This window comes from Podarcis muralis, chromosome 6 (genome assembly GCF_964188315.1).
Source record: "Podarcis muralis chromosome 6, rPodMur119.hap1.1, whole genome shotgun sequence".
Classification (NCBI taxonomy): domain Eukaryota; kingdom Metazoa; phylum Chordata; class Lepidosauria; order Squamata; family Lacertidae; genus Podarcis; species Podarcis muralis.
In genome coordinates this window covers 41,769,766-41,789,569 of record NC_135660.1, presented here as the reverse complement: position 1 = coordinate 41,789,569, position 19,804 = coordinate 41,769,766, and the positions used below count along the sequence as shown (strand labels likewise).

General features: G+C 48.4%; 1 protein-coding gene across 9 annotated transcripts; it reads right to left on the bottom strand.

Annotated features, from left to right (window-relative positions):
- Positions 1–2,949: 2,949 nt before the first annotated feature.
- On the bottom strand, positions 2,950–18,847 carry HPS1 (HPS1 biogenesis of lysosomal organelles complex 3 subunit 1). 9 transcript variants are annotated; one of them, XM_077930129.1, is made up of 19 exons: positions 18,507–18,845; positions 17,178–17,294; positions 16,589–16,726; positions 15,648–15,790; positions 14,324–14,432; positions 13,573–13,733; positions 13,205–13,319; positions 11,842–11,934; positions 11,471–11,540; positions 10,995–11,062; positions 9,378–9,545; positions 9,120–9,299; positions 8,772–8,839; positions 7,054–7,179; positions 6,391–6,455; positions 5,570–5,715; positions 5,254–5,367; positions 4,810–4,892; positions 2,950–4,138 (listed from the first exon to the last, which is right to left on the bottom strand). In XM_077930129.1, exons 2-19 carry the CDS (start codon positions 17,292–17,294, stop codon positions 3,976–3,978), a joined length of 2,127 nt encoding a protein of 708 aa, XP_077786255.1. In that variant the 5' UTR covers positions 18,507–18,845; the 3' UTR covers positions 2,950–3,975. The 9 variants fall into 9 exon arrangements, with proteins under 9 accessions (XP_077786255.1, XP_077786256.1, XP_077786257.1 ...); XM_077930130.1 differs by having other exon boundaries at positions 13,217–13,319; positions 18,507–18,844; XM_077930131.1 differs by lacking the exon at positions 7,054–7,179.
- Positions 18,848–19,804: the final 957 nt, after the last annotated feature.

The following is a 19,804-nucleotide window of genomic DNA, read 5'->3' as shown; positions in this document are numbered from 1 at the left end:
GGGGACACATGTGCTTTCCTGGGCTGCAAGTTGCAGCTGCCTTCATCCGGTGCACGAAGGGGGGCCTTATCTGTCCAAAGAGACATATGGAAAGAGTTGTGGGGAGTACTAAACTGTAAGTGCAAGAGGGCCCGAGCTGCGACGTGAGCGCGCAAAGCAGCTCCTCAGCCAGGGACGAGACAAGCAAAGCCTCGCTAATGCGGCTCCAGGCGAGCTGCCTATTTGTCTTGATCAAGAGTCAGCCTTAGAACTTGTCAACGTCAATGATCAGCTTGAAGCATGTGGAAGGCTAACCTGGCGCTCACCGAGGCGGTAAATCTGTGCCTGGGCTGCAAGAGGCGACTCAAAACGACCCTCGGTTAAAAAAGATGGGCGTGAAATCCACCTACAAAGACACCAGGGCTTCCTTGGCTTGGCCACAGTGTTTTGTGTTGTTAAGATTTCTTATTTCCAGGCAGGGAGCAGCAGCCAGTCAGACTCAACAGTGAAATTCTATGCATGTTTACTCAGGGGTAAACCACTGTCATCGGTCAGGCTTATGTATTGGTGTGTTGGGCTAGGACCTGAGAGACTAGGCTACATATCCCTATTCAGCCATGAAGCTTGCTGGGTGACCTGGGATAAGTCACAATCTCTCAGCCTGACCTACCTCCCAGGGTTGTTTTGAGGATAAAATGGAGAGGAGAATCCTACATACCACTTTGTCCACCTTGTAGGAAAAGTGAGATATAAATGTAATACATGTAATACAAATAATATAAATGTATTTTTTATGATACATTAATTTAGAATTATTTTATTTATACCCCACCTTCTAAATAAAAGCACCCAGAGTAACTTAAGCATATGGAACTATATTGTGTATTGAATTGCTTACTGTTTTTGCAGTTTTCATCTATTGTTTGGGCATGCCAATGTGGATATAGATTGACATATTTTACTTTTAAAATGTTATGGTGCACTTTGAGCTCAAGTATGATATTGGAAAAGTGACGCAAGACTTTAAACCAAATCAAGGAACTGTGCTCAGAGCACTGCAGAGTATTTTCCCCTTGCTGAATGCCAACGCAGGCAGGCAGCCGAGATGAGAAGGGTTTCCAGTCAAGCGTTTAAAGAAATAATTAACCTCTGATATCTATTGGTATAATTATATACTACACTAGGCTGATATATCCACTATCTTATACAATGTTTTTGGTACCAAACCATCCCTTTGCAAATAGGGATCTCTCAGAGATTGAAGAATATTTCTGCTTAGCATTTTAATGAGAATGTGACCATGTGACTTAATTTTTTAAAAAACAAATTGGTTTCCATCTGAAGGAGGAAATGGCAATGTAGAAAGACACAGCTTTATACTGTCTGCCACTCTTTTCAGCCTAGAAAACCAATATTTGATGAAATGGAAGCATGCTTTAGATTATTTCACAAGTGGGACCTGCAGCAAAACATTGTGCCTGATTCAGGGTTCCAAGTAGCCAGCCATGCCCCAAATCCATGAGACACCATTCCGCCTCCCCTCTTTCCCACTCTACACTTTTAACCCCCACCTTGTAACAAAATAGCAGCAATGTACGGTCACCAAGTATGCCCGGTCCTCATTTGGCTGTTCTTAGTCTCGCCTGCCCATTTTAACAGTTTTTGTTTCAGAAGACTTTTTAGTATTTCATTCAGTGCTTGGAGTTTCTCAGAGCCTCCGGGCACATGGATGGTATCTTTTTTGCTAAACAAACACCCGCACTTGGATTAGGAGTCCACTATTAGTATATATAGAACCTTTAATAAAAGTCTGCCGCCAAGGTCCTCTTTGCTCTATGCCCATCATCCTTGGAAGAACAGCAACCAAGCTTTTCCTGACAAATGCTTTATTCGCTGAAAGCTATCCTCAAGAGGAGGAGGAAGAGGAGGATATAAATAGTAGACAAAATGAATAAATAGTTGCACAGCAGGCAGAAATTCAGCAAGCACAGCCCTCCCTTCCTTTTACTGCCATCCCCACACTAGGCAAAGCTATTCCATTTGGAAAATCTGTCCATCGTGTAGCTGTTAAGAACACAGGGCTTGCTTAGAGGAAAAGGTGGCAACCTCAGCTGGGAGTTCAGCAGTATAAATACTGTATCAAACAAGAGCTTTATGGCAACTGATCAACAACCCCAGTCTAGGGGTTGACGATGCCTTATGAGGAACGGCTAAGGGAGCTGGGCATGTTTAGCCTGGAGAAGAGGAGGTTAAGGGGTGATATGATAGCCATGTTCAAATATATAAAAGGATGTCACATAGAGGAGGGAGAAAGATTGTTTTCTGCTGCTCCAGAGAAGCGGACACGGAGCAATGGATCCAAACTACAAGAAAGAAGATTCCACCTAAACATTAGGAAGAACTTCCTGACAGTAAGAGCTGTTCGACAGTGGAATTTGCTGCCAAGGAGTGTGGTGGAGTCTCCGTCTTTGGAGGTCTTTAAGCAGAGGCTTGACAACCATATGTCAGGAGTGCTCTGATGGTGTTTCCTGCTTGGCAGGGGGTTGGACTCGATGGCCCTTGTGGTCTCTTCCAACTCTATGATTCTATGATTCTAGTGAAGGGGAACCTGTAGCTATGACTGTCCACCATCTCTGACAGTTGGCTGAATGTCATGGAGCCCAACAATGTCTGGAAGGGAGCATGGTTCCCCTTCCCCGACCTAGTCCAACCTCCTGTTTCTTTGTTTCCTAACAGCGGAGCTTGGTCTGAAGTTATTCATGAGTCTGAGTCACTATTCAGAAAGCACTGCAATAAGGACACAGTCTTTCGTAAAGCGTTGTAATGTAGATTATATTGGGTATTTTCATACCCCACCCCATTATTCTCCTTTGCAACATTTCATAAGAAAATTCTTCAGACATAAAAGCTCTCCTTTTTGCCCCTGAATTTGTATTGTATCTGGGACATGAACATCGTAAAAGAGAGAAATAGTGACCTAGGGGTAACATTTATTTTAAGATAGCTAATACAGTTCATTTACAAAATGTTTAGCTTACTCCAGTTTCCTAAACATACAATTAAAAATGCTACTAGAGTTTGTAGCAAACTTGCATACCAATTGCAAGAGATATTTCTGTCCTGCAACCCTGCACTGCAGACAGTCAATGGGTTTTTTTTGGTATGCAAGATGCTTTCAGTTAAAGGTTTATTTGTGTTTATTCATCTCCCAGTTCCAGGGGCTGCTTCCTTGAAAGGGACACTTTGCATTTATCTGTGCTGTGGGAAAGCATCTCACACCCTCCAAAGCAAACTTCCATCTCAGAAGTACAAGTGCAGGGTTTAATTTGCTGATAACTCTCCATCTGTTATGTTAGATCACACATTTCTGAAGGCAGTCAAGCCTACAGAATTGTTCAGCTGAAACCCCACTTATGGGGAGGGTTAAATGCAGTTGGCTCTCCTCGCACTTTTCCTTCTCCACTATGGGAAGATGAGATTCCCCAATGGCAACAAAGACAAACTTCCAACAGCGGAGCAAGTTTGATGATGTACCAGGCACCAGGTTTGAGAGCCCATTCTCAAAAACCCTTCCACAAGTGATGGTTTCAAGAAAAGCTTTGCTCCCGACTATTCCTAGCTGCTTCAGGGGGAAATTGGTTGTGGGTATCTCATGCCACAGGTTGACCTTTCTGGCTTACGAACCTCTCTCACACAGATGGAGAAGACTGTATGGGGATGGGTGTGCAAGGAGATGGAGCTGCTCGAGTCAAACTTCACACATAGTGTCAGTATGCCACGTGTCTCTAGCATTACCTTGAAAGCAATTTGGTCCCATTAGTCTCAATGTCCTGAGGAAAGCCACTGTTCCTTTGAGACAAGGATATTGGGTTCTGCATGGCAGGCTGGCAGGCCAGAACCCAAAAGAAGCAGAGACATTAGAGATGCGAGGCGCACACACAGCAGAGTCCAGAAAGTGGAGTCCCTAGCATGGCGCTGAGGCAGCAAATGAAACCCCTACAGCAAGGGGATGCGGGTTGGCTCCCAAAGTCGCCGGGCCAAGTCACACGCCTGCTGGATCACAAACTCAGTTGGCACAACACCCAGGTGGATGGTGAGGAGTTCATAGCACTTCACCACTTCGTTCGCATGGGTCCTGCTGCAGTAACGGAGCAGCTTCCTGGAGGGGAGAGACGGTGATCAGGAAATGGGGAAGAGGCAGGGCTGCTGGGACAAGGAGGATTCCAAATAGCTTCCCCAGCCCAGCCAGCAGAGGATGCACTAAACTAGAGACAGGATGGGGGGGGGGGGGAGGGAGAGAGACAGTTGAAGCCCATCCATATAATCCAAGCGAAGCTGAAGGCTTGTGTTGCTCCTCCCTGGCTTATATGGAGCTTCCAACTCCCCACCAACCTCAGCCAACAGGACCAATGGTCAAGGGATGATGGGATTTGTAGTGCCAACATCATCTGAAGAGGCACAGGTTTTCCACCCCCAGCTTAGGAAATCCAGAAACATGGGGTGATGATGATAAATAATAATATTACCACCCACCCTATCCCGTCCCAGGGCAAGTAAGAACATTAAAAACAATTTAATTTAAAACAACTTACAGCCACAGAAATAAGGCGGTTCATAAAAATATACTATACTATATGCAATAGAAATTCCCATGAGGTTGCAGGCAGCACTCTGCAGAACTGTAAACAGGTGCCAGGATGAGGAAGAGGCTGGGTGATGGGCCAAGCTGTAAAAGGATTGCCCTTTTCCACCTTGGATCTTCTGGCTGAAGTCTCCCTCCAAGCCCTTCATGTATCCAATAGTATCTGGGGCACTGGAATCCTTGCTCACCTGTAATAATCACCGGCCAATGTCCCAATGGGGGCTGAATCATCTGAAAGCACCGGCACTTCCGTAACCTCCAGCCTGTAACCCTGCAGGGGCGTGGCAGCAGAAAGGAGAGGTCAGGGACAGGATAGTAGCTTAGGGACCACCGCAGGCATACTTAGGCTATGTAGAGGCAAATGTCTTCAGCCCATACTATCCACACCATAGCAGAGGACACTGTTTATGCACCATGTCAATATCCTATCCTTCCTCCTGAATATCTGTAGCCTCAAATCAGCTCTGAACAAGTTAGGATGACTGACTGCAGCTGAATGATATTTGATGCTGGGATTCTTACATCCAGAGTAAGCACTCGGGACATGGCATCACCTCGACGTCTTAGGAAGTTGCAGGAGATCTCTGCACCCCAAGCCCACCCACCCTCTCACCCAAAGCTCCGGCACCTACCATCTCATTCTCAAACCAAAGAAAGTACGTGCAATAGTAGTCTCCGTCCCGGACTGTCACCGTGGTATAGCCCTTCTGCAAGTAGCTTCTCGCTAGCGCCACCAAGGACCACACCTGGGGAGGAAGAGACAGGGAAGACAAAGAGAAACCCAGCACCCCAAGACCTCCCTTTCTGAGCCCCGAATCAGCACTTTAAAATTCTTGGTCTCTCCTCCAACTCCCATCACATGCTCACGTTACTAGGAGCTGCAGCGAAAACTTTGCAGGCAGGAAGGGAGCAGGAGCTGGGTCTCTTGCATAGGCTGGGGAGATTTACCTTCTGCTTGATGAAGGCAGGCAAAGGCCCCTTGCCCAGCTCTGAAGCAGAGTCTTCTGCAGCACCAAGGGATGGAGCCACCATCTGCCCCACTGTGCGGTCCACGTAGATGAAGTGCACCAGCCCTGGGAATTCCTCCAGATATGTGGATGGCAGCCAGTTAAGGGCCTGTGGCTGGGGAGAAGGCAGCTGCCCCTCTCAACTTGGGTGCCTGCCCCACTAGGATCCTCCCCACAAAAACCTCTCAAGGAACAGGGATGGGGTTTTTGACCCAAGTGAGCGATGGAAATCCTTCAACATCCCACCCCCCACCTCCAGACCTTAACATTTGTCCAAGGACAGTGTACTTTCCTGGTACAACCTGAGAACTTTTGCCAGCCTGTTCCCAACACCTATGGAGCCCAGGAAAGAAATAACCTCAACATTCACCTGCTCCAGCTCTGTGCCCAAGACACAGAATCATAGAACTGGAAGGGACCGTGAGGGTCAACTAGTCCAACCCCCTGCAATAAAAGAATATTTTGCCCACGGTGTGGCTCACACCTATGACCCTGAGACTAAGAGTCTCAGATTCTACCAGCTGGGATACAGGAAATGACCCAGGTGAGGGTGGGAGCTGAGTTTCTTGTCCCAAAGGTTGCTATGCAAAGTGGGAGCAGTACTCTCCCACTAGACCAGGGTATCTTCAGCCAGGGAGGGGGGAATACTTCACAATCACTTCTCTAGGAAGCTCTCCTCCTCCTGGTTTTGGTTGGGGATGCTCAAAAGTCCTCCGGAAGAAAAGAAGTGAATGGGACCAGGAGAAAGCATGGAAGGATATGACACTATGGTGACATTGCGCTTGCTCTTCACCAACAGGAAATCTCTCCAGTCTTGCAGCTTGTCCCTGCCAACAAAAAGGAACCGGGAATAAACTACAAGGGCTGAGAGCTCGGTGCACATGTTGCCTTCCTGCCCTCGCAGCAAGTGGTGCTTGGCTTCGGAGCCAGAGTTTCCAGCCCCACCTTGGGGGGGGGGGAAGACAGCAAGCCTTTCAACTCCCCAATGTTCCTTCCTTAGTTGGCCACTATCATGGGGAGAAGCAGGCACTAGACCCAAAAGTGCACGGGGTAGAAAGAGATGGGCATTCAGGTGGAGGGCCCAAGAAGTCTTTCAGCAGCCGCCACAAGGAGTGGAGCATGACTGGGGTGTACCAGCTTCTCCTGGAGAGCACTGAATGGATATAAGAGTGGAAGAGAACTGTGCTCAAGGTGACCTTCCAGTAACGTTCCTCAATGTCGGGTCCCCAAATGTTGTTGGACTACAACCTCCATCATCCACGGCTAAGCTGGCCAAGGATGATGGGAGCTGTAGTCCAACAACTGACCAATACTGCCTTACGGGATATCCAGCATGAGGTGCAAACTCTCGAACGTGTACAAGTTCAGATATGCCACCGCCACCCTTTCCCGTGTGGTTTTGCCACTGCGCTCCATCCCACTCACCGCGTCAGCTGCTGCACCTGGTCCAGCAAGTTCTGCGGCAGGCCCTGCGTCCCAGAGGATCCGAGAAAGAGCTGCCGATACACGGCGCACAGCTGCCTCCGGATGCGGCAGAAGGCCTGCAGAAGCCTGCGCCAAAGAGAGATCAGTGTGCCTCTGAAGCAGCAGGGGGTCTTGTTTCAGATTGAGGGCCACATTCCCTTCCCAGGGGCCACATGGCAGGAGCAATGGTGGGGCCAGAGGCAAAAGAGGCCACAGCAACAAATGCAAAATTTACCTCTGTACAGAAATGCCAGTTTTCACACCCACCTCTGTCCCCCATCCAGGCAAGCCAGAAGCATTATAAGAATTTTGTCACCTATGAAGGGCATTCAGGATCCCTCCCCGATGTCCCTTTTTTTGTGCGTTCACAATTATTTGTGCACATTATGCTATTGGTGTGTGTGTGTCACATGGCTTCATTTCCAAATGAGCACAGATTCCACAGATTCCTGCTGAAATCCTGCAACATTTTGAAACACAGATGTTCTGGAGTTCGGTTACCCCCCTCCCTTTTGTTGTGCTACAGCTGTTCTGGATACAGCATTAACGTGATAGCATTAGGGAAGCACTGCAGAACAAACTCACCACTAGTGCACTAGGACTGCTGTCAAGAACATGTTGCAGGACACACCTGCCACAAAACACCTGTCTAAAGGGAATATCTGCAACAGTCATGCAGAGAAAATGGCTTCTTTTAAGCAGAAAGCAGTAGGAATGGCCCCCGAGTTCAAACTGTGTTTCATTTGTACGTGGTCTCCATCAATACACCATCTTCGTTAACCTATAGGGGTTAACTTGGTATTGTTAACATTTTCCCCAAGCTGCAAGAACTGTTCAATCCATTCAGCTGGTAACTCCATTAGTGTCCCAAGCACAAATCAATAGGTGAAAAGACCAGACTGTTCCTTTCGGCCATTTCTCCCCCACTCTATTCAATCTTTTTCTCTTCCCCTGTCCCTCCAGCCCCTTTTCCAAATGCACGCCAAATCTTCCCCCTTCAGCTACCAGCCAGGCCTCCTTTGGCCCCTGCTGAAGTTTGAACTCAGCACACGGTAGTCTGTTGCATGTCTAGAAGGAGGAGGAGGAGGGTTTGAACCCAAGCCTTCTCCCTCATGTGCAGAGGAATCTTTGCTTGATTGTGCACACACAGGGGAGCTTCAAACACGCATTCGTAAGTGGAACAGTCCCAGGAGAGCTATACAACAGGCTACTTCTGTAAATTGGTTCCCATTTTTACCTCATATTTTTAGCTCTTCCAGATTTGTCTGCAACTGTGTCTCACAGCTGTTGAAAGAGAATTGCTGCAGCATGCATGCACGCACACACCCCACAAATCAAAATATGACAGCAAAGGAGTCTGTTCGTTGCTCAGATCCAGCAAGACCAGGAACGTTCTCCTTTCCTCACAGCATGTCCAGCCAGGTGCTTCCTTGTCCCAGGACTACAACACTCACAGTCCAAAGAGCCCTTAAGCTTCATAGACCTCCATTCTTCCTTTTCATCACTACATTTGCATCCTTGAAGGCACCATGCATGTCTGCACCATTGCCACCTTTCCATTTTATCCTCAGATGAGGCCAAGGTATAGTAACTGGCCCCCAGGATGCTACCCCCAAAATCCTATCCCAACCTTGTATTCTAATATCCCTCATTTCAGCCCAGCCTGACCAGTAACTCACTCGCAGGAACTCCCAGTCTCATTCCGAGAGAAAGCTTTGTTCTTGAATTCCAGCCAGGTATTCTGCAACTGAGAGAGAGAGAGAGAGAGAGAGAGAGAGAGAGAGAGAGAGAGGAGCTCTCAGGTGCAGCATTGTTTCATCTCTTTGCAGGGTCTGCTTTTACCCAGCAGTTCTATTGTCCTTCCTACTCCTGTAAATGGGAACTCACCCATAGCTCAGGCCTGTTCATGCCTGCCCAGCTCTGCCCCACTAGACACTACATCACCCAGCCCCTCTTAGCAGTGTGTTCTGGGAAAGGATGCTCACTCCAGGATCCTTGTGCCTGGGCAGCTCCTGTGTAAATCTCACCTGTGGCTCTTGCCCACCCAACCTCCTGACAAAGTTGTCCATCCGATGCCGGAGTTCCACGAGGACCGGCTGAGAGCGCAGGTGAGGCCTGATCTCCTGCCCGTCTTTCAGCTTCTTCTCCAGCACCAGAAATCCATCCAGCAGCTGGTAGATGGAATGTGCCACGTGGGAACTGGGGCTCTGCGAGGCAGAGGGGACATTCGGTGAGATCTAGGACAGGCTGGGCGTCATAAACGCTGCTTCGGAGAGCCGGCTCACCTTAGTGAGGAGCACCAGCGAGATTCCTGGCCAGAGAGGCAGGCAGTACATCAGGTGGGGCATCATGGGGCAGTAGCCTTCCTTCAAGTTGGCGTCCAGGAAAATTCTCCGTGGATTGGTAGCCTCTGGCGCTGGAGGTGCCAGAAACTGCAGCGAATCCTCAGCCATCTGGGGAAAAGATAAGCATGCCGTTGTCACAGAACTGGGATCTGTCTGACCGGACATAGAGCATTCTTGGGTGAAGTGTCTCAAGGACTCCCATTTCTCCACAATTTTAGGAACTAAACGGCTGCTCCCTTAAGAGGAAAGTGAAGCAATAGCTCCATCTAGCGCCAATTCTAGGAAACAAGCAGAGCGACTCAATTCCACAGGCGAAGGAAGTGCGGAGGGAAACGGAGCTCAGAGGAACGGAGGCCTCCAGAGTCAAGCTAGTCCACCCCCCACCATCCTTTAAGCCAAGGCCTGACAGCACCCCACCTAGTTTAAAGCAGAGGTGAGGAAACCTGTGGCCTTCCAGATGTCCTTGGACTTCCACTCCCCATCAGCCCCAGTCAGCCCAGCCATTTGTCTGTACCACAACACCTGAAGGGTCACAGGCTTACGGTCCTGGGCTCAAAGAACATGCAGCCTCAGAGCCCAATTCCATTCCTCCTTGCCCTCAACCACCACCAGGATCCCTTCAGCTGGAAGGGGAGAGTCCCCTTCACTGCTGATGGGATCCTGGCTGAGGGAGGGAGTGGGATTAGGGACTACAGGCATGAAAAACAGGACATGCCTAGCTCCCAATCCCGGTTGGCTAACTGCTCCCATCCGCATGCTGCTGGTAATTGTGGGGCAGTACGAATGCACAGACCTGTTCCCCTGCCAGTTTTTCCCATCTGCATTTTTTTGGGGTGGGGAAGAGGGCAACTGAGGGGATGTTGTTCCAACCTTTTCCCTGCAAGGCCAGGAGATCTCTAAAGGCTCTCTTGCTCATTCTTCTCCCCTCATTTAAGCCCCAAGGTCATCCACCCACAGACACCCTGGTCTGCCAGCATAGGGAATGTTAACTTTACTACAACATGCTTCGGTGAGCTTTATAAGCAATTTTAATGACACCACAAAGGTTGCATTTATGGTATGTTAATGGTTCAGGCGGTGGGGAAGGTTGTCCCAGATTTCACAGTACTGGGAAGTATAGGAAGTATAGAAACATTTAAGTCTATAAAAAGAAAGCAACACCTTTATCAAGCAAACTGGGAAATGTGATCATAAGGGATCCCTAATGCCTGCTGCCCTAAAATCCTTGTGGAATGGATCCTCTTTGTCCAGCTTTCATTATCGGAGTTTCTCATCACATGTGGTGCTTTGCACAATTCTGAGAAAGCTGCTTCCGTTCATTTCCCCATTGTGGGGGACATAACCACAAGCTGCAAGGTTGAAGCTATGAGGGTGGTGAAAAAAACTGATCATGTTCCATATGATCTGGCTACAAGAGAAGTACAGGTGGCCAAAACACACACACACAAAAACAAAAACAGACAGACCCAGAAGAGAATGCAAAGTGGAAATGGAGAGAGCAGAAAGGGAGGCCCAGCAGAAAAATCCAGAGCTGCGATCCCAAGCCCAAGCACATACCTGGATGTCAGCAGAATTCGTCTCCCCCTCACCCTGAAAGTCCACACCATCAGCCCAGGCCGTGCTTCCTTCAGGCAAGAGAGAGAAGAGACACCAGATACCCCCAGCACCACAGGTGGGAACAGTTAAGGTGGCTGGCCAACAGCAACTAACAAAAGACTCGGAACATCATTTTGATCCAGGTACCTCCTAGCTGGGGCAGCACCTACGCTTAACCCCATCCCTTGGCAGGCGCTATAGGAAATTGCTTTTAGAGCCACACTTGCACACCTTCTGAGTGCCAGCCAAGCAGCGGGGCAATGCCCCTTTCCAAAACAGGGAGGGGGAAATCAGATTTCCACGCAGTCACCACTCAGTCAAGCCAGCTGACGTGCAAGTCACCCTTTCTTTCTTTCTTTGCATTCTGACAGCTCACCCCACATCTACAGGAGACCACAGTCGCTTCTCAGACCTCTCCGCACTGACCCCAAACTCACCTGTGCTCTGTTGGCTAGGGGAAGCCTTGGGGGTGTAGAACTCCTCGGGCATAGAGAGATCATCTGCTACCTGAGGGAGGGCGTAAGGGAGGGTGTGGGAGGGAACAGACTCAGCACGAGCCCAGGCTGGCTCCCTCCCCATCTGCCAAAATAGGTTCCACCATGGGATCCCAGCAGGACAGTGATGGGGGTTTCACCATTCCTAGCAAATAATGAATCGCATATCATTTGCCACAGCAACATCCTAGTCTCCCCTGCTTCCCTCAGGTTTTAAAGCTAAGCCTACAACCCAAATCCTGATCAACCACAAATTCCAAGGACCCAGGGTTGGGCCTTTGGGATGGGAGGCCCAAAGCCCAGCTGATACTCACCTGTTCTTGGGAAGATGGATGGGGACAAGGGCTGTTCATTGGGATGTTTTCACTGCTATGGAGCCTCTGGAGACTTGACTCATCCTCTGAGAACTGAAAGAGACAGGGCTCAGCCATCTTTGGACAGCTGCCAGGACTCACCCACCAATGTAGGCCATGCTCCTTCCTGCCCATTTATTAATAAAAATCTTGCCTTTGATAGTGTCTCTATCCTCACAAGGCACCTTACAGTCTCATTCCTTATACTATGAAATAGCACGTTTCTAATAAAGCAGCACAAAACGTTATCATGAAAAATACTAACATTAAAATAAAATGGCAGCAAACAATTTGCAAACCCTGAGCTCCATGAAATTTTCCAAACACAGATCTGAATTGTTTCTTTAAAGAAGTGTTTGAGGACCTCCTACAAATGAACAAGGAACCTGTGCCAATCCATTGTTTAAATTTCCCACAATGCTCTGGCCTCAAGTGTCAGCCCAGGACATTATGGGAAATTAAAGTGGTGGTTAAGAGGCATATTGAGGCCTTCCTCCAAGGAGCTCAAAGTGGCATATAAGAAACTGGACCAAATTCATTCAGTGGGAATTTGGACCTGGGTCTCTGTGGTCTCTAGTGATTAATCCACAATGATTCTCTGTGACATTTAGCTATTCAGGCATCTAGACAGACTTCACACACAGCAACAGCTCTTAATGAATGTTGCTTTGTTTGATATGATTTATTCTAAAGTTATTGTGACTTTTATATTTGAACAGATTAATTAACATTTGATGTTTTATTTTGTTTTTGTGTTGGAAGCCGCCCAGAGTAGCTGAGGCAACCCAGACAGATGGGAGGGGTATAAATACAATTATTATTACTATTACTATTATTATTATTATTATTATATTATTAATTTATTAATCCAGGGTACCCATCCCAGCTCATGTTTAGATTTAATTCAAAATATTTAAATATGTGGGGAGAGATGTGCCACTTAGGTCATAGCCCTCCCAGGGTGGCTTACACACCAAATATAATATACATTTTAAAAAACCATCCAAATGCGAAATCTAGCTACAGTAGCCTGATAAAGTATAGGTCAATACACCCCTCAAAATGCATAAAACACAATTTAAACCTTTTACCAAAGCCTGTAGCCACATCTTTTAAAGTCTGCATGAAGGCCTGTATTGCAGAGGCAAGTGCAATTCACTTGGAAGACAGCTCTGTGACAGTAAAATATCACCAAGCTCCCAGAATCTCACTTATGCCCAACTCCACACAGCTCAGTCCAGCTCAAGGTCATTGTCTGAGAAGATCCCAAAGAGGAATCTCCACAAACACAGAGCCCCTTGTATGAATGTGTTTCCTTCCCCACCTGGGCAGGTACCTGGGAGGCTGGCAGCTCCTCAGAAGCGCTGCTGGGATACAGATCTTGCACAATCAAGAGGAGCGTGAGCAAGTCAGCAGGCCGCAGAGAGCTGGCATTCCGGCTAGGAGGCAGGTAAAAGAGAAGAGGTGAAGACACGGCCATCTGTTAGGGGAGCCACATATCGGAAGGTGGGAGGTATCCTTCTAGAGACAGAGGGAGGAGGACAACCAGAGGCCCAGGGTGGTCTGGCTGGCACTGAAGCAGAGGTGCGGGGTGCCAAAGGAGGCAACGGGCACAGTGGAAGATGCTGGGCTGGCATGAGCAAGACGTGCGTCAGGGGAGGAGGAGTCTGCAGAGAGGAACTGGGGGTTTACCTGGAGTAAAAGGCAAGGAGCTTGGTGTGCACAAGCAGGAAGGCATGCACAACTTCGTGCCCAGCACGCTCTGGGCTGCCATTGATGTGCTGCACAACCTGGCGCTCCAGGAATTCAATGCACTGCTCACACAGCTGAGGGTGGATCAGTCGCTCCACGGCCTAAAGAGGGTGGGCGCAGAGGAACAGGTTTGCAGTGCAAGGTCTTCCCTCCCAGCCCTGGGATGTATGGTCCCTTGTGCAGAGCCCAGGCAACAATTATCGTGAGGCACACAGCATGAAAAGCCCACTTCCCCAGCTCCATCAGTCTACGCAGATTCAGGACATGCATTCCCTTCTAGGCCTGACTAGACAAACTATCCACAATGCTACCCACTTCAGGGGTAGGGAACCCAGGCCTGGGAGGCCCTTAATCTGGCCTCCAGGACTCTTTCAAAACACACCCCTCCTCACCCTGGGCTTCTTAGGGAGGAAGGGTGGGATATAGATCGAAAATTCAATTTAATACTGATAATGCATTTTGCTTCCCTGGATGCAGAGGTGTTGAGGGTGTGTGTTGTAGCCTCTGGTTTTTGCTTGACGTTCTTTTGCTTCTGGCTCAACATGTGTTGGAAAAGGTGCCTCATCCCTGTTCTAGGGGGCAACACACACGTATCCTGGCTTGCTCCATCCATCCTAGGCTACCCAGTAGAACAACTGCAACCCTGGCTTCATTCCAACCACCACTTATCGACTGCCCCAGTCCACTTTACCTCCACAGCAAAGCTTTGGTCATCCTGGCGGAGCTGGTGATGGGTCTGAAGGAGGCTCTGAAACAGTCCCCAAATGTGAGCCCTCTGCTCAGAATCCCCTGGGCGCAGCCTACAAAGCATGAATCCACAAAATCAGTGGAGGCCAACGGTTACCTCCAGGGCAGAGACAGAAATCCTCAAACTTACAGATTGTGTTAAAATTATTTAATGTTACATAAAATGGTGCATAATTGTCGTATTGTATTCAAGTTACTGTGGAGAATGAACACACAGCTGAAGGTTTGTATTTTTCCACTGCAAAAACGGGGTGAGTTAAGTTTTATGTTTTTTTGGGACAGAGTTTCAAAGTGTTTACTTATGTTAATGAAGTAGCCCACACCACTCAGAGTAGTTTTTCAAGCACACACAGATCTCCCTGAGCATTAATCAAAATGCAGCAAGCTGGAAAAGAGAGGATTCTTTTATTTTTTAGCTGAAATGAGTGTTTTTTGAGCCTTATACTGCGACCAGTGTATGTAAGAATAGAAATGTATAACTGAGACAATGTATCTTTTATTGCTTTTGTAAAGTTTAAGCCAGATTTCTGCAAGTAAGGCTTTAAAACTTATGCAGAGAATTTATTTCTACATAGTCAAATCAGAACGAGAACTTTTTCGGGCCACATTCATAATCTTCAGATTGCACCCAGGGCAAAGTCAGCTACCTGCCTGTGGAGCAGAGAGGCCATACAATTCATCTCTCCTTGGTCTTATCTCACCTGTGTAACCATCCCCAGACATAGGCATTGTTGAGAGCTGCACTCAAACCCCCAAACAGATCCTACTTTGCTGTTACTTTTCTGCAAATTATAGGGAAGGCAGGCTCTGCTGCCTCAGGCTCTTTTCATGCGCATATAAACCATAATTTGCACTATGGTGACATCCCATGCAGCTACTGCTCAGTGTTCCAAGAATACTGCTCTCCCATGGGCAAGGTTGTTGCATTAAGGTTTCCCTTTCCTTCATGCACCAGGAGGTTATGTGCCCAGGAAGTATGACAGATCCATACAAACTAGTCTCACATGTGCCAGCCGTGTGGAATAGCACCAAGGAGAAGCTGCTTTCTGTGGCTCAGCACACTGGGACTTTAGTGTTACAGGGGCCTGAGAAGATCACATGGAAAGCAGGTCCCATATGCTGTGAACAGAACATCCCATGCAGGGATGGAGGAAAACAAGCTCATCACAATAAAGGAAGGAAGGAAGGAAGGAAGGAAGGAAGGAAGGAAGGAAGGAAGGAAAGAAGGAAGGAAGGAAGGAAATCCCCGCTCTGGCACAGTAACTCACTCTCTGCGGAAGAGGTGGCTGTCGAGCGTGACTAGTCCAAAGTGAGCTTCAGCCAGTCTCCTGAGCACGTACAGCTTACGGCGCAAGTCATCCTCACTCTCAGAGCCATCGCCATTCACAGCAATGTACAGGCACTCACCAAACTGTAGAAGAAGCAAGAGGATTGCTATCTCAGTCATTACAAGGAAGATGAACACAGATGTAAAATGATCATGGAAATATCTAAAGTCCCCTTTGCTCCAAAAATATTGATGCATTTTGGTGTTTATTTAAATAAAACAGATCTGTGCAATGTCATGTAGTTCGGATGCAACGCCTGATTATTGTCTTCCAAAGCAACTACTCTATTCTGAGCTGAAAAATGGAAAGCATAATGCTGGTTGTCAACAAAAGAGGTTTAACGACTCTCTCAAGGCAAATCTAAAAAAAAATGTAGTATAAACAGCAACAACTGGGAAACACTGGCCTGCGAGTGCTCCAAATGGAGAACGGCTTTTACCAAAGGTGTCATGGACTTTGAAGACACTCAAACTCAGGAAAAAAGGGAGAAACTTGCTAAGAGGAAGGCACATTTGGCAAACCCTCACCATGTCAACTCCCGCCTGGAAACCTATGTCCCCACTGTGGAAGGATGTGTGGATCCAGAACTGGCCTCCACAGTCATTTATGGACTCCCTGTTAAGACCGTGTTCATGGAAGACAATCTTACTCAGCTACGAGTGATAGCCAAAGAAGACGACCTCCCTGCCACTGCAGGAACAAAGAAAAGGTGCTTGGATGACATCCACCCACCCCAATTTAAATAATATGGGAGGCCTCATGTAGCTGCATTGGGTAGCCTCCACCCTCCACCGCTAATGACTGTCTCAAGGTGACTTAGTCGGTCAACTACATTCCCATCAACATCTATACATTTCTAAGCACGTGGCCCATTCAGTTACCATATGTAACACATAGAGGTGTTCGTCATTTTCAGAGGAGAAGCAAGTGTATGTGTCTCCTAGTTTCTCTAGCAGTGTTGTGCAGGAGATGATCATGGGGGCAAACAATGTGTTGATGCTGTCTTCCAGAGCAGGGGCCTGTGGAAAGAAAAAGAGGGGAAAGCAGCAGTCACTGTGCCCTGCCAAGTCCCGCCACATCCCATGCGCATATGCATGGACACCCATGGACAGGCCATAACCCAGTTCCCTCCCAGATATATATCTACATATCATATCCATTAGCCATCTAAGAACTTGGGTTTTCTGGGCAGTGTACTGTTGAAAACAATTAAAACATATCATTCATTTTTTTTAATAAAAAAAGCAAATACGAAAGCAAAACCAGAACAGGAAAAAATAACCTGATCCTGTTCAGACAAGCCCCAAAGCTTTTATAAGCATACACACTTCCACCTCCAGTACACTTTCCCCCATCACTCCAGGAACTTTGCAGAACACCTTTCTCAAGCGCTGAACACAATGCCAGCAATAATATTTTGGCCCTGCATCCATTTACTCTGGTCCGTTTCCCTCTTCCTTTAAATCTCACCTCACCACCACCTTGATCATGGCCCCCAAAGCGCTGGTGCAGAATCGCCATGAATTCTGGGTCAGCCCAGTAGAACAGGACCTCTGCCACCTCACTAGTAATCAGCACACACTTCATCTGTAAATAAATATATGCATTAATGCTTCACCTAGGCCCCTGGTACAAGGCCCCTCCTTAGCTTCCTGGTCCAAATGTCAACCCAGCTGGTATTCAACTAAATAGTTGCGCTGGCACAAAGATTAACACCAGCACAATGGGATTCCCCACCCTGTCTCCAGACCTGCTCTAGAGGACTAGAGGGAACACCAGAACAAATTTAGAGTTAACAGAGGGAGGAGAGTCCATTTTGCTCAGCTCAGTCCTATGATGCATTTTCAGTATGCATGTGAATCCGTCCTGCAAAATTCTGACAGTCTGGAGGTGACCTTTCTTGGAGAGTGGGGGAAGGAGGCAGCTGAGGAACACAACATAGGCTTGCAAGCTCATTTGTAAAAGCTGAGGGTTATCACTGCACAGGAGACACTGGAACCATTCCCCACACCAGAGAAATACATGTCCTGGTTTCTTTGCCTTTGACAAACACTCCTTGTCTCCCCCTGACAACAGATGAGCTTGGAGGCTTAATTTCCAATAGCATGCATCTCCCCTATTGCTCACAAACCCATCATTGTGCTATTGGGCAACTGGAACAACTGTGTTTGTATTTAATTCTCTGCAGGTATGAAATGGTAGAATTTTCTTCCCTATTTTGTATTGCATAAATTAAAGATATATATAAAAGGGGCAAGATGACCATCCAAAAGCACTGAACCAACTTTTTTTGGCATCCATTTGTCTCTAGAGACAATGGAGGAGTGTGCCTTTGGGGGTAGTCACTGGAGAGTTACAGCGCCTGTTGTGGCTGTAAAATCCCATACAGTGAGTAGAGACATGTTTTGTTGCAGATGGGGCGGACTGCAAGCTGAGCAAAACGCAGCGTGTAAAACAAGGGCTGCTGTTGCTTTGGACGAAAACTGGATTACTTTAGTAGCGGGGCGACGCAAAAGAAAGGAAGCTCTCTTAAGGAATCGTCATGGGCTACCCGGGCCTGATCCAAGCCTCCCTTCCTAATAGCCAGGTGCAACTAAACTAAACCATTTTTCGCCCAAACTTGGGGTGGAAAGAGGAAATTCAGGGAGGTCCACTGTTCGCTGCAAGAAATGGAAGCGGGAGCAAGCGAGGGGGAGGAAGCCCCGTTCACTGCGAAGTGTCAAGATCCTGCGGAGATCGCCCTCCCCGCCCCCCACGGAAGGCGAAGGGGCGCCTCCGGGCCCGCGCCGACAGCCCTACCTTCCCCGCTCCAGAGACCCCCTTGCAGGCAAGTCGCCGGCGAGCAAGGCGGTTCCCCGGAATCAGACGCAGCGGGCGGGAACTGCTGGGCTATCCTGTCCCGAAGGGGCTCCACGAAAGCAGCCCCGAGGAAAAGCGCGCGTGACTCCGTCCCGGGGAAACATGTCAGCAGCCGCGGCGACTCCGCCCGGGACGGGGCGGGGCCAGGAGCTCCTCCTCCTCTTCCTCCTCCTCCGGGACTGAGTCGCGGCGCCTGGCGAGGCTGCCTTGGAACTTGCTGTCGCCTCACCTGGCGCAGGGGGCGGAGAGGCGCAAACTCAGCCGGAACTAAACTTCTGCGAAGATCTTGGGCGGTGGCTGCGCCCGCTCAACCAACCACGTCCTTTGAAATGGGGCGGGGGCGGGGCGAAGGCAGGATTGCCTTGCAGCGATTGGGCGCAGAGGGAGGAGGCGGCAGGTTGTGCACCTGGGCACGCCCCGCCCCTGGAAACGCAGGGCTGGCAAGGAAGGGCTTTCCTGTCCTCTAGGTTCGGTGCTTTCTTTGGCGGAGCAGCTCCCTAGGTTCATGCAGTGCCAGGCTATTTTGCACCCCAGGCAAGGCCCTAGCTAATTACACTGCCCTCCAAAATTTGCTAAGTTCAAATTTTCAAAAAACAGGTGTATTGTAGGAACGGTAAGATTGTTCAAAATATAAAATAAAAGTAAAATATTATCAAAAATGTATAAGATACAGTGGTACCTCGGGTTAAGAACTTAATTTGTTCTGGAGGTCTGTTCTTAACCTGAAACTGTTCTTACCCTGAAGCACCACTTTAGCTAATGGGACCTCCCGCTGCTGCCGTGCCGCCAGAGCACGATTTTTGTTCTCTCCTGAAGCAAAGTTCTTAACCTGAAGCACTATTTCTGGGTTAGCGCAGTCTGTAACCTGAAACGTATGTAACCCAAGGTACCACTGTAAAACAAAAACTGAGGTCTGCGCCCCAGACGGCTGCCTAGTTGTCCTAACTATAGCACTGGTGCTGTGGCTTCACTGGTGGCAAGCATGCTACAAACAAGGCACTACTTCCCGTGGCAGATCCTGCGCTGTATACCCTTCTCAGCGCTGCTTAGGGTTCTCAGGAAACTCCTCAGCCTGCCCCCCACCAAATAGGGAACCTGTGACTTTCCAGATGTTGTTGGACTAAAACTCCCATCATCCCTGACTACCGGCCATGCTGGCTACAACTGATGGAAGAGGGGCTCCAGCAAGATGTGGAGGACAACAGTACACACACACACACTCCATTACTGCCTTACAT